General features: G+C 43.7%; 1 protein-coding gene across 2 annotated transcripts in view; it reads right to left on the bottom strand.

The window, feature by feature from the left end:
- The window catches only part of Pde8a (phosphodiesterase 8A), a 154,317-nt gene that overhangs the window by 28,610 nt on the left and 111,911 nt on the right, over positions 1-13,796 (bottom strand). For both annotated transcript variants that reach the window (XM_045145454.1, XR_006636234.1), the window contains exons 9-11: positions 6,159-6,247; positions 4,629-4,680; positions 4,492-4,537 (exon numbers count right to left, since the gene is read on the bottom strand). In XM_045145454.1, the coding sequence (XP_045001389.1) occupies positions 4,492-4,537; positions 4,629-4,680; positions 6,159-6,247 (187 nt within the window). The remainder of the gene's footprint in view (positions 1-4,491; positions 4,538-4,628; positions 4,681-6,158; positions 6,248-13,796) is intronic.

Here is a 13,796-nt window from a genome sequence, read left to right as displayed (position 1 = left end):
CTATTCTTCCCATTCTTTCACTCTTTGCACTTTCCTCTCTGTAGCATAATGTGATATACTCCTAAGCAGAAACAAAGAAGCCTGCCACATACATCATGATTGCACTAAGCAAATGACTTCTACATCCTGCTCCCCAGTGCTCCCTTGTCCATCTCTTATACACTCTGTCACTGTCAGGTTCTACTCTCCGTTCATGGTCTTCCTGCCACTTTCAGAGTTGGTGTAGGGCCCAGAGTTTTACCTGCCTCCATATACTACCAGACATCACCACTAGAACACTCCAAGCACTTCAGATGTATTAACTTCAAATCTAAATTTATCCTTTCCCTGTGCTTCTTCTCATGGCCTTGTATGCATGTATCACTTTAATCAGCACTATCCAGGGGCCAGACCACAGGCCTTAATGTTACCCTCCTTTCCTCATCACAGTACACAAGTGCTTCCAATTACTCCTAAGGAACACCTGGCCTGTGGTGCTTTAAGTGTGAATGTACGGTCCCCTATAGCCTGTGGCATTTTTGATTAAGCTTGCAAATTTAAGTCTCCAGGATGGGGGTAGGGGTGGGGGAGGAAGCAGATCTTAAGTCCAGCTCTAAGGTGTGTTCAGAGCCTGCTGGAACTCTGGCTGTCCATGCCAGCTGTTTGGTGGGGTCTCTCTGCTATGACCTATGGAGTGAGGCAGCTTCTTCCACCACTGATGGTGTTTCCTTTGGAGTCTATAATCCTGAAATAAACCCCTTTTCCCCATAAGCTGCTTCTGGTCAGATGTTTGTCTATCCAGTGATGGGAAAGTAACCACAACTCTTCAATACAATTTCTCCACTGCTTTTCTCTGTCTTTAGTCGTTATACTGTCACCACAACTACAAGAACTGATCCTTCTCACTTACTTGAGTAATCTTCCTCAACTTTCCTTGCTGGCCTGCCTCCCTGTGTGTGTGCTCCTCCTCCTGACTCCTCTCTTCTAGACACCTGCTCAACCACCATCATCTGGAAGTGTCCCCACTTCCCCAGTGTGGTGCTGCTGCACATGACAGTGTATTAGATCACTTCCATCAGACAGTGAGCCCATGTTCATTTCAGTGTCCCTAAGGCTGGAAAAGTCAAGGTTTATAGAATGACCTATTGTTACAACAATTATTCTGTGTTTTTAATGAGTCACATCATCATCTGAAATGACACACTGGCCAGGAAAAGGGGAGTATGTGCTGGTCCTTTATCACTTTTCTAGATGTAAAGACTCTGAACCTCCTTACCCTTACCTGGAGAGTTCCAGGGCCTCCCTCTATAGAAGGGAGGGGGCCAGAGCCTCCTTTACTATACAGCCAGGCAAAAAAGGAGTAGGCAGGTGACCTAGGCCCAACCAAATAAGACTTCTCCTCAGAGTCTGCACTGAAGAAAGTAAAGCAAGAAAGAATGACCCCAGACCTGGGCCTCACAAGATCCAGTGACAGCCAAAGCTCAGTGGTGATGCAAGTGGTACTCAACCATACTGCTTCTATAACGCACCCAGAGTAGTAGGGGCAGCTGCCAAGCTTCCTTTACTTTCTGCCCCACTTCCCAAACTGGTTCTTGAATTCTTTTATCCAATCTATAAGCTACTCTATTTCTTTTTAATAAACTCCATTTCTGCTCAAGAACTGATCTGTTGGTCATGGCCCATCTGCCCTCGGAAGGTAACACAGCCTTCTGAGGTCTTCAGGCACAGAGCTGTTTTGCTGCCATGAGAATGCAGATGGTTGGGTGGATGGCTCAGCTAGGTGATGGCTACAGCTGCTAAGTGCATATGGCTCAAGTACAATGAGCAAATGCTGCACACAGTGCCCCTGGGAGATTCCTCCCTGTCTAACCCTTCCTGTGACTGACAATGACTAGGCGCCCAGGTCCAGCAGGCGCCCAGGTCCAGCTTTGTCATTTCTTGGCTGCCCAACTCTAGGATTCCATTTACCTAATTCTGACCCAGTTTCCTCTGTGGCACAGCAGTGTTAAAGACAGTCATGCCCACTTCACATGGCTATACTGAAGAACTAAAACACATAAACCACCACCACTAAACCAAACTGTGAGCTTGCAGCATAAAACTCGTGCCATAATAGGTCAGGTCTGCCACTTCTCCTCTGACTCTTCGGACCCCTACAACTTGGCTTCTGTTTTACCTTTCTCTGCACCTGCACCTCCACTGTTTGTAGGCGCTCTCCATGGGAAGCCAGAGTCTGCAGCTCTGCCCTGCCCTCAGCTGCTGTAGTGACAGACTCCAGACTCCCCTTTTTCTGACCCCCATCTCTGCTCAGCTTCCTCCTTCTCTGACGCAGGTGGTCTCCAGGAACTTGCCTCACCCCTCCGCTCCCTTTTCCTGCTATTCTCTTCCATGGTAACCTCAAAGTTCCTATTTCCCTTTATGTCCCTGGGCTCCACTGTAGCAGTTCCATATCTGTGTTACTTGTTGATGCTTTGCTGGATCCAACATTCCTGCATCTCTAGTCCTTACCTCTTTGCAGAGCCCAGGAACCAATGCCCAAATGCTCAATATAGACTTGTACAGGAACAAAGGAGGAATGAATGAATAAACTCACACAATGGTTCACTAGGACCTCATAGGTAAAGCAGTCCACATTTATCTTTCCCAGTTCTGGCTCAGAAGTAATCTTTTTTTTTCCCCCTAAGGTAAAATCTCACTCTAGCCCAGGCTGACCTAGAATCCACTATGTAGTCTCAGGGTAGCCTGGAACTCACAGCAATCCTCCTACCTCTGCCTCCCAAGTTCTGCCTCCCAAGTGCTGGGATTAAGATATTCACCATTAATTACATCAGGCCAGAAAGAACTTTATTTTTGGACTGATGTTTCTTTTTTCCTCTCTCTGGTTTCATACCATTATATTAGTCCTCTCTCTCCTTCTTTTTTCCTACTAACATCACATTATTCCTTTCAGCCACAATTTAAGTGCCAATGTTGTGAATTCTTCTATGCAAAGTGTGTTACAAACATAATCAAAGAGCTTCTTAGAGTTCAGAGGTCTTCATACTACTCACTTGGTCAGAAATCTTCAAGAGAATTCCTCCCTCTGCCTCTGGGTGAAAGGTCTAATTTCCCACCTGCCCTTTAAGGATCATGATTAATCCAGGCTTCTATCCCTGCTGACCCTTTATGCCAGTCTACATTTAATACTTGTTCTTTCTGGAACACACCCTGGACTTTCCCTCTTCTCTGCCTGTTTTCATTGCTGAAATGTTTCCTTCCACACCCTTCTTCTCATTCAACTCTGCCTCTCCCTATCTGGAAAATTTCTCTTTTCCTGTGAGCCACATGGCCCCATCCCTCTGACCATGTCTCATCACTTGCTGCACCTTTTCTTCCCAGATTAAAGCTGACTGCGCTTAGAGTACTTACAGCAGCTGTCCTAGCATGTGCCTCAAAGCTCTGGAGTCAGTCTTTATAGATTCAAGGTCCATCTATGTGTGTCACTTTCTTTCTGAGTATCTTGGGCAAATTATGTAGCCTGACAGTTTTCTTACCTGGACAAAAATCATCTATAAAAGTCCTTTTTGGGTCACTCCAATAAATCATTTAAATAAACAGCATAGTACCTTGTAATGGCAAATACTCAGAAAGACACAGTAAATATCTATAGACTGAATGAATGAGCTGTTCTGTCATGGTGGGAAGTACATCACCAATAGAAATAAGAGGATGGAAACAAAGTCTGCTCTCAGGAGAGTATAATTCATGGGCTTGGCAGAGTAGTCAAGGCCCCTGTGAAAAACTGCACCATTAGTCCACCCCTCATCCTGAGGACCAGATCAGGAGGTAGCAAGCTGCAGCTTGCAACTCTAGGCCAGACAAAAGTCGTTACAGTAACGCAGACATGAGATGAGGCAAGTCTCAGGGGGCACTCCGTGGAGACTGGCATGGTGACTGTCAGGGCAGGTGGAGATATCCCTGCTAAAGTACTATGGTATTCCTTGTCTGTCTCTCTTTTTTACATTTTCACTTATTTTTATTTTGTTTGCATGGAGGGAGGGAGGGAGGGAGGGGGAGAGAGAGTGTGTGTAATGGGCATGCCAAGGCCTCTTGCTATTATTGCAAATAAACTACAGATACATGTGCTGCTATATACGCCTAGCATTACAAGGGTACTGGGGAACTGAATCCAGACTATCAGGCTTTGAAGGCAAATGCCTTTAACCTCTGATCAATCTCTCCAGGTCCCTTTTTGCCTCTTAACACATAGGCCAGGTTATAAAATCATTCATTCAACACATCTTCATATAAATCATGCACTGGAGTCCACCAGGTCTCTCCATAGGCTCAGCTACACCCTAGGGCACCTACAAGATGCCTACAAGTACTTAGTCCCTTAATTCAAACCACCTTGGGTTGATTTGGTACTAGAAAAACAAAGGGTCCCACCACTGTACCAGGCATCCAATCAAAGTAAGGACCTATGGGTTTTTCCACACCAAACTCAACCCAAAGGATGAGTATAAAACATACCTGTCACACTGTCAGATAGCACAGCACATTCAGGTATTTTTTCAGCCTAAAAAAAAAAAAAAATTACAAGGCATTAGTTCTGACTGCTTGGAAATGTTGCTGGGGAATGCCTGTGTCCCAAGGCTTTCTTTACCTACCTTATTGTTGCCATTGCACACTGTGATAAGGGACACATAGTGTCTAATTTTTCTGTAAGTAAAAAACAATGCATCATTTTCTCCTAACTATAGTCTGACAGATACATAGTTAATCTTTCATTATGAAAAGAGCACCTCCCTTTCACAAAATGCTTGGAGAGCATTTAGTCTTCTTTTTTTTAAAAGCCAAGGCCACCAATACATGAACAAAAGTTTGTAAACATCCCCTGGTGTCTCTGGAGAAGTGACTTCAGCAATCACCTCTGCAATTATCACAACAGACCAAGAGTTCATTTGCTTTAAAAAAATGTACCTTATGTTAACCAAACAAGAACCTTTAGTTTCCCTGCATGTCATTTTGACCCTTACACTGATGCTCTTCTTTAAGTTCCAGTCTGCTCATGGAAACAGCCATAGGCCACAGGGGTCAAGGTTCTTGCTGGCTTTGGTTAACCAGAGTCCAAAACAAAACAATGAAGGCTGAACTCAGAAGCTGCTGACTCTTTCCATTTATTTATTGTTTTTTCACCTTTTTACCCTACCCCATAGTCAAATCCTTACAAAGTCATCACAAAAAAATCTGGAAAGGACATGAAAGAGGAAAGAATCAGAACAGAGGGCTCCACAGATCTGCCTCCCTGAGGCAACTGCCAACTGGTAGCAAAGCCTGATGACATTGCACGTGAGCTGTGCAGTCAGCGCTGAGGGCTGCACCAGGCACCAGCACAAACAACAACCAGGGCTGCACCCAGAAACCACACCTCTCTAAGCCTCAGTTTCCTCATCTGTAAAGTGGTGACATCAAAGGGCCAACCTCACAAAACCGTACTTAGGATGAAATGAAGTGGCATCTACCACAAAGCAGTTCCTAAGACAATCAAGGCCGTTCTTCCTCCTGCTCTTTTCTCCCTTCTGTTCGTTACTGTGACTATACACTAGGTCTGGCCTTATATTTTGCCTTTTGCATTTAACATTGTATCATAAGGTTTCTCCTTAGAATCTAACTTTCCATGATCATTACTTATAATAGTTATATATTTTACTGCTGGGTATTCTACAATTCATCTTTAGAATTTTCTACTTCCCTTAATTATTATTAGGCTCCAAGACAAACTGAAAATTTTAGGCATCTAATATAAACTCATCTCCAATCTGAAATCATACCTTTTACATAAGCTAAAAATTTCACAATTATTAGTATTCAAAATATTTTTCTCTAATGTGACAGGCTTTGCAGGAATAACTACATCCAATTAGATAAAAATCTTTTAAACAAAAGGCGCCTACCAGTTAGCATTATTAGCGTTCAGCTTTGAAAAAAAATGACATTCTAATTTAAACATTGCAGTCTCTTGGGTATCCACACAGCACAAACAAAAATGTCCCATGTCTGATGGCTGTGAGCTACAGGTGGAAGGCATCACCCTGGAAGGGCATCGTATAAGAAACGAGCTTGCTATTTGAGCTTACTTACTCAAGGCAAATTCAAAGTGTGGAATGCTGACTGAAGCTGGTTTTTTTTTCACTTACCCACCCTGCCCAATGACAGGTATTATCTTCACATTTTGTTGTAAATTATCTCCGTTTTTCTTTTTGGTATGATAAATTCCTTCCCACTCCTATAAATGAAATGTAAGCATCATTACACTTTGTGTTCAAAACGTAAGTCCCGAACATGTTTCATTTTATTCTGATCTATTGGCCATTGCTAAAGTAATTAGGATTTAAAAAAAAAAGATCCTAACCTCAATCACAATTCATGTAATCTGATAATTCTTCCTCACCCTCCAAAGCTACTTCCTCTTAGGTTGCTGACAAAAGTCAGGCCACCAAGGTCTAAGAGGTCATGTTTTCAGTGGTCATTTGTTGCTGAGAGAGTACTCCCTCATATAACACACAAGCTCCTCCTTTCTTAAATGGTACCTGCTGCATTGGAGGAGGAAGCTTGGACAAGAAAAATCTCAGGACTTGGGCACAGAAGAGGCCATTCTATGACCATCACCAAGTGGAATGCTTCCTGCTTCTGACTCTAAATAGCTCAAGGCTCTGGAACAAGAGGACATTCCAGTTCCTCTGCAGATGTTGTGTGTTATAAAGCAACAGGTAGGACTGAGCTCAGGTAGCAGTACAAACAGGTGAAGCTGTGAGCCTGGGACTGTGATAGTGTGAGTGACTATGAAAGCTGGTGTTGTGATTTTGAAAAATCATGCTCATATGATGGGAACCAGAGATTCCTTCAGCGGGGAGAACACAACTGTGGGAGGGAATAGGACTCAGTGCTTCCCCTCCCTTTGGAGTGATGAGAACTGGGGACTCATCATCATCCATAAAAGTTCTGAATTTTTTGGACAAGTCACCCAGGCGCTAAGCTATGAACATTCTCTGAAGCCATTTAAACTACTTCCTCCACATTGGGCATCACTGCCTTCTGTTCCTAAGGGGAAGTGTGGCTTGTTTTCACTGCCCTCTAAAGGAGAGAATAAGGGCTGCTTACCCTAACAAGGGCCATGCTGAACACTGACCAATTAGGACTGAGGCCCCAGCACCCTCTTTCCTTCATTTTGTTTTACTGTTATAATTATTATCAACATCCTTCTAATAGAAATAAAGTTTGTACTTGGAGCTAAAAAAAAAAATCCCCCAAACTAACTGTACAACACTGAATGTTTAGGACATTCCATAATGTTCTTAACCTTCCAGAGTCCCTCAGGGCCTATATCAATCCAGATGGGAAGTGGATCACTATGGCAGTCTGGGGAACTCTGCTGAGGTCTCTTTCCAGATCCTCACTCAAGGTCAGTTCTGAAATCAACACTGGTGGCATGGCAACCAACAGGCAAATCCCAAAGGAAGCATTTGTCCTTGGATAGCCATGAGAAACTGGATTACAAAGGAGCCAGGGGCTGGAGAGATGGCTTAGTGGTTAAGGCACTTGCCTGCAAAGCTTAAGGACTCAGGTTCAATTCTCCAGGTCCCACATAAGCTAGATGCACAAGGTAGCTAGCACATGTGTCTGGAGTTCGTTTGCACTGGCTAGAGGCTCTGGCACACCCATTCTCTCTCTTTTTCTCTCCCTCTCTTTCTGTCTCAAATAAAAATAAGTTAAAAAAAAAAAGAAAGCTAGCTTAAAAAATAAGCCAGGATACTCAAGTAGATCCTGAAGCTAATTACTGAATAACATAATTCTGAAAATAATGAACACCAAAGAACTACGTTAAAAACAGCCAAAGGGGCTGGACAGATAGCTTAGCAGTTAAGTCACTTGCCTGCAAATCCTAAGGACCCATGTTTGACTCTCCAGATCCCACATAAGCCAAATGCACAAGGTGACATAAGCGTGCAAGGTTGCACATGTGCACAAGATGGCACACATGTCTGGAGTTTGATTGCAGTGGTGGAGGCCCTGGCATGCCAATTCTCTCTCTTTCTCCTGCTTATGAAAAAAAATACAAAGCCGGGTGTGGTGGTGCATGCCTTTAATCCCAGCAGTTGGGAGCCACAGGTAGGAGGATCGCCATGAGTTCAAGGCCACCCTGAGATTACATAGTGAATTCCAGGTCAGCCTGGGCTACAGTGAAACCCTACCTTGGAAAAACAAAACAAACAAACAAACAAAAAAAAAACAGCAGAAGACTCCAGCTCCCACTGGAACAGAAGGAAGGAGCAGGCTTCACTCAGCACAGTTCTGAACAGAAAGACTAGAGAGAGGCTATGCAAGACACCAGCAAGGGCTAAGCAGGGACCCTCCAGACAGGAAGGAACAGGCTGTCCTCATCTCCACAGCCCATGTGATCACCTTGAAAAGCAGACAGGTCTAAGGGTTACTACTCAAGGGAATGAGGAACATGGTACAGATGTTTGTGCAACCACAATTATACTAAAACCCACTGAACTATATACTTTTGTGTTTTAAAATTTTGCTTTAAAATATTTTATTTATTTATTTCAAAGAGAAAGACAGAGAGTGAGTATGGGCATACCAAGGCCTCCTGCCACTCCAAATGAACTTCTGATGCATGCACCATTTTGTGCATCTGGCTTTATGTGCATACTGGAGAACTGAACCCAGGTTGACAGGCTTTGCAAGCAAGCCACTTTTACCACTGAGCCATCTCTCTAGGCCCCCTTTTCTTGTTTTGATTTTTTTATTTGTGTTTTCAAGAGAGGATCTCACTCCAGCCCACACTGACCTAGCATTCTGTAGTCCCAGGCTGGCCTCAAACTCACAGCAAGCCTCCTACCTTTGTCTCCCAAGTATAGGGATTAAAGGCATGTGCCACCACGCCCGTTATCAGTATATAGTTCTGGCTGGCCTGCAATTCACTATGTAGACCAGGCTTGGCCTCAACACTGCAATGATCCTTCTGCCTCAGCCTCTCAAGCACTGTGAACTGAATATTTTAAGTGGATGAACTATGTGGTATGAGAATTATATCTCAATAGATCTGTTATTTTAAAAGAGGAAAAAGAGAGAGAAAGAAATAGCAGACTCATAAATCAAGCTGCTAGCATTTTGAAAAATACATTAAGATTTCCTTTTCTAGTTCTTTCTGTATAAACTCAAGCAACTGACAGATGCTAAGCCAATGATTAACATGTTGTACCAGCCAAAGCTCCACAGACTCTCCAAAGGAAATGATCAAGCCAGTGACTTGCCTGAGGAGCCAGAATGAACTCTTATGTGAGGGACAGAATTAACTCTAAGTTTTCTGGTTACCAATGGACATAAAAAATACTTAGTATAGACTATATGTATTTATTGTAAATATATAAACTATATTTTATTTTAAGTATCAAAATAAGTTTGAGTTCTTGAGAATACCTTAGAATGGGGTCATAAGGATTTTAAAGTTGGGTAACAGTGGTGGTGTTCTCCATAAACTCATGTGTTTAGAATGCTTGGTCCCCAGCTGGAAGGTGGAGCTTTGCTGGAGGTGGTGTGTTGCTGAGTGCGGGCTTTGGGGTGTTAATAGCCCGGCTTCTCCTTGCCAAGGCTTGGCTCATTTTCTTGCTTTCTGCCAGCTTGTGACAAGAAATGATGTCTAGCCTCAGCTCTAACATTCTTTTCCTGCCATCCTGAAGCTTCTCCTTGAGACTGTGAGCTAAAATAAGTCCTTTCTTCCCATCAGCTATTGTGGTTTGGTGTTCTTCCTCAGGAGCTAGAAGGTAACTATAACAGTAATGCAAAGACTACATACATGGCAAGTTTAGCAACCTGCCTATTTGGGGCACAGGCGCTTCTGCACAGTCAAGTCTCTGAATAAGCTCCCCAGTGCACAGCAGTAAGGCCCATGCCTCTCTGCTGTCCAGTACAAGCTATACATCAGGCTAGGATTCTGTGAATATTGATACAATCCCTTTTAGCATCCATTGTCATAAAATTACATCATCATCACCCTCATCCAGCTGTCCTAGCCCCAGGGCTGGCACAGTGTATGCCCACAGTAAACAATCAAGGAACACAGGGGGCTTTTGTTTATGAGTGGCCGAAGTCAATCACAGAATCTTGGCCACCAGGCTAAACAATCTAAGCACTAAGAGGGAGTACTGGACAAAATGATTACTAACTAAGACTTCTCATACACAGTGTAGGGCAGATAAGAGTGAAGTGAAAGACTGGGACAGGAGACCTAACTGGATTTGACCATCATAATTCCAGAGGGTATGAAGAAGGCCTAGAACAGGTCAGGCAATGTGTACTAAGTGCAAGGCAGCTAACAGCCAGCAGGGTTGGTTGGCTGATTTGATGCAAGAGGCTGAAGGGTGGAGATGAAATCAACCCATCCCAGGAATCTAAGACAGGCAACGGTGAGGATGGCTCATGAACTGAGCAGGAATTGGAAAAGACCCAGAAATTGTTGTTGTTAGAAGATGAGAGAAGTACTGTCAGACAATCTAATTTGAGAGCAATAGCAGAGGGGGAAAGACCAAAGTCCAGGTACATGTGGGAGGAAACAGAAGACAGAAGAGTAGGAAAGGGGAGCCTGCCAGGGAGGAAGATCACAGAAGCTAAGGAAGGTCAAAGGTCCTACAGCCACCCATCATTATCACAGATAGGAATACATGTGACCAACATTGTGCCAAATATGTGTCAGGGGAAGCATAAAAGAGAAAAAGTCAAGATTTCTAGAAGGTTGCGTAAAGCTTAGGCATCTGAGAAGATGGGAGATTATAGTTCTAGAGTTCTGACAGATGCTGGAGGAGGAAGGGAAAGGATCCTAGGAAGCATGGCTGTGAGGCTAAAGATTAAGGTAGTTTCTCTCTCTAGGCCAATGACAGCAGCAGGCAGACAGGTTTGTGAAGGGCACTAAGTGTCTGCAATATTCCACATAAACAATACCAGAACTTCTCTAACATGAAAATTTCTAACTTAGATATCAATCACCCATAATGTGATACTCCAGTACCTATATCCCTGGCCATCTGACCATTTGCTGAGTTTCCTCCTTAGTGGACATCTGAGTTCTCCTTGAAAATTACTCATAGCCTGGTGGCTTCATAAGGCCACTGGCTCCTCTACCAGCTCTCACCCCTACATCTGAGTTAGACAGGCTATCTATTCCCTCACCTCAGGAACCTCAGTGAACCAGCAGGTTACTGACAAAAGGCAAAAATCACTTTTCACTTTCCCTAGGAACTCTGAAATATACTAAGCAAATGGCCCGACTCTTTTCAGAAATAGAGTAGTATGGGGCTAATAACATGATAAATGTTCCTATTTTTTGCTCACAATCAATTCTGCCTTTGTGGAACAGTCTTCTGTTATTCAGAGTTGAAGAGTTCTGTACTGGTCCTTAACAGTGTCACTCCAACAGAAACAAGGCACCTGATTCACAGACCTGATGCCCTGGGACCTAAAGACAACCCACTGACCACAAGCTCTTTGATTTTCACTTCCTCTCCTCAGTAAGAGGGTCCCAGAACACCCGACAGGGTGTGGACCATACCAGTGTGATGGTTTAAATCAGATGCATTCCATAAACACATGTGTTTTGAAGTCTTGGTCCCCAGCTAATGGCAATTTGGGAAGTGGAGTCTTGCTGGAGGAGGTGTGTTGCTAGGGTCAGGCTTTGGGTATTACAGCCATCTTCCATTTCCAGAGCTTGGTTCACTCTCCTGCTGCTGTTTTCCACCTGCTGTGGCAGGGATGATGTCCAGCCTCTGCCCATGCAGAGGCAGACATGTTTCCCCTGCCATCATAAACCTTCCCTTTGAGACTGTAGCCAAAATAAACAGTTACTTCTGATCAGCTGCTTTTGGTTGGGTGCTCTGTCCTAACAAGAAGAAGGTGACTACCATATCTGGTGAACAAAACCTCTGGCTAACCTAGTGGTAGCAAGGGATAAAATGCCATGATTGAATGGTCATGGTAAAGCCCCTCCATGGCCACTGCAGGCTGGATGACTGCCCTATCTGTAGCACCCTTCAAAAAATGTCCTTTTTTGTTTTTTCGAGATAAGGCCTCACTGTAGCCCAGGCTAACCTGGAATTTACTACGTAGTCTCAGACTGGTCTTGAACACATAGCAATCCACCTATTTCTACTTCCCGAGTGCTGGGATTAAAGGCATATACCACCATACCCAGCTACAAAAAAAATGTCTTTTTTTTTGTTTTGTTTTTTTGAGGTAGGGTCTTACTCTAGCCCAGGCTGATCTGGAATTCACTATGGAGTCTCAGCGTGGCCTCGAACTCAAGGCAATCCTCCTACCTCTGCCTCCTGAGTGCTGGGATTAAAGGAGTGTGCTATCACACCCGCCATATATATATACAGTTTATTTATTTATTTGAGAGAGAAGGAGGCAGGTAGAGATAGAATGGGTACACCAGGGACTCCAGCCACTGTAAAAGAACTCCAGATGCATGCATTACCTTGTACCTATGGCTTATGTGGGTACTAGAGAATTGAACCTGGATCCTTTGGCTTTGCGGGCAAGTGCCTTAACCACTAAGTCATCTCTCCAGCCTGAAAATGTCCTCTTAACCCAAAGGAAATACTTGATCTAACCCACCCAGAGCACTGAGGTCTCTTCATCTACTCAGCCTTCATTTCACCCTCCACTCCTTGTAGCAAGACAAATACCATCCTGTGTTTAAGAACTGAAGGCAAATAGGACTCCCTTTGACATTCCCCTAACAGTATACCGCTGGGCTCTAGCAGTCAAGCTGCTCTTTCTGTGACCTCAGTTCAAGGCAACACCATGTGCTCAGAGCCACAGGGAAAGCAAAGGAAAACAAGGCATTCAGTGTGTTCAAGGGGCCCAAGCCAAGTGGGATATAAGTCTTTTATAACTATGGTCCCTGCCCAGTGGCACAGGAGAGGATACATTCTACTGTGTCTCCTCAGAGAAGGCAGCAGAACAAGTCACCAATTTTGAGGATGTTTCAAATAACATTAATACTCCTTTCCCATTTTTGAAGGGAGGAAAAGAACAGTAAAAGGATGCAAAATAACTGATCACAGGTAAATCCTTCCTTCTCATGATACCTGAAAGCCTTGATGACAGGGAGGTTTAGACAGGAGACACTTCAGAGAAGAGGTCTAACTGCACCTGCCTTTTGTCTGTTCGTTCAGCATTATAATTATGAGACTTCTCACATCATTGCATAATGTGGAAAATGAGCTCACTGAGGCTCTCTTGTCTTGTTCTGACTTGTCTATCATATTCTAGCACGATGCTTGGCACACACAGGTATTTGCAAATCACTCAATAAATAACTAAGGCTCAGATGTGCTTGCTTTAAGGGTGTACTGCCTTATTAGAAACCCTTACCTAGAACCATGTGCCAATACCCACCACTTAGAAGATCAAGAAAGATCAACTTACTCCTCATAAAGATAAAATAATGATTTTAAGTCAATTCAAATGATACCAGGCAGGATGTGGTAGCACACGCCTTTAATCCCAGCACTCAGGAAAGAGGTAGGAAGATCACTGTGAGTTTAAGGCCAGCCTGGAACTACAGAGTGAGTTCCAGGACAGCTTAAGCTAAAGTGAGACAATACCTCAAAAAAAATGTTACTTTGCTTATCAGCTAATTATATCATATATTTTATTGGTTTTAGTTTCCTCATCTGTAAAATGGGAGTAACAGGGAAACTACCTATGCTTCCCAAGGTTGCTGGGATAAGTAAACTGAGATCACCGGGTACTCACAATGTTCACCA

Source organism: Jaculus jaculus, chromosome 3 (genome assembly GCF_020740685.1).
Source record: "Jaculus jaculus isolate mJacJac1 chromosome 3, mJacJac1.mat.Y.cur, whole genome shotgun sequence".
Lineage (NCBI taxonomy): Eukaryota > Metazoa > Chordata > Mammalia > Rodentia > Dipodidae > Jaculus > Jaculus jaculus.
Note: the sequence above shows the minus strand (reverse complement) of the source record. Positions and strands in the feature narration are given on the sequence as shown.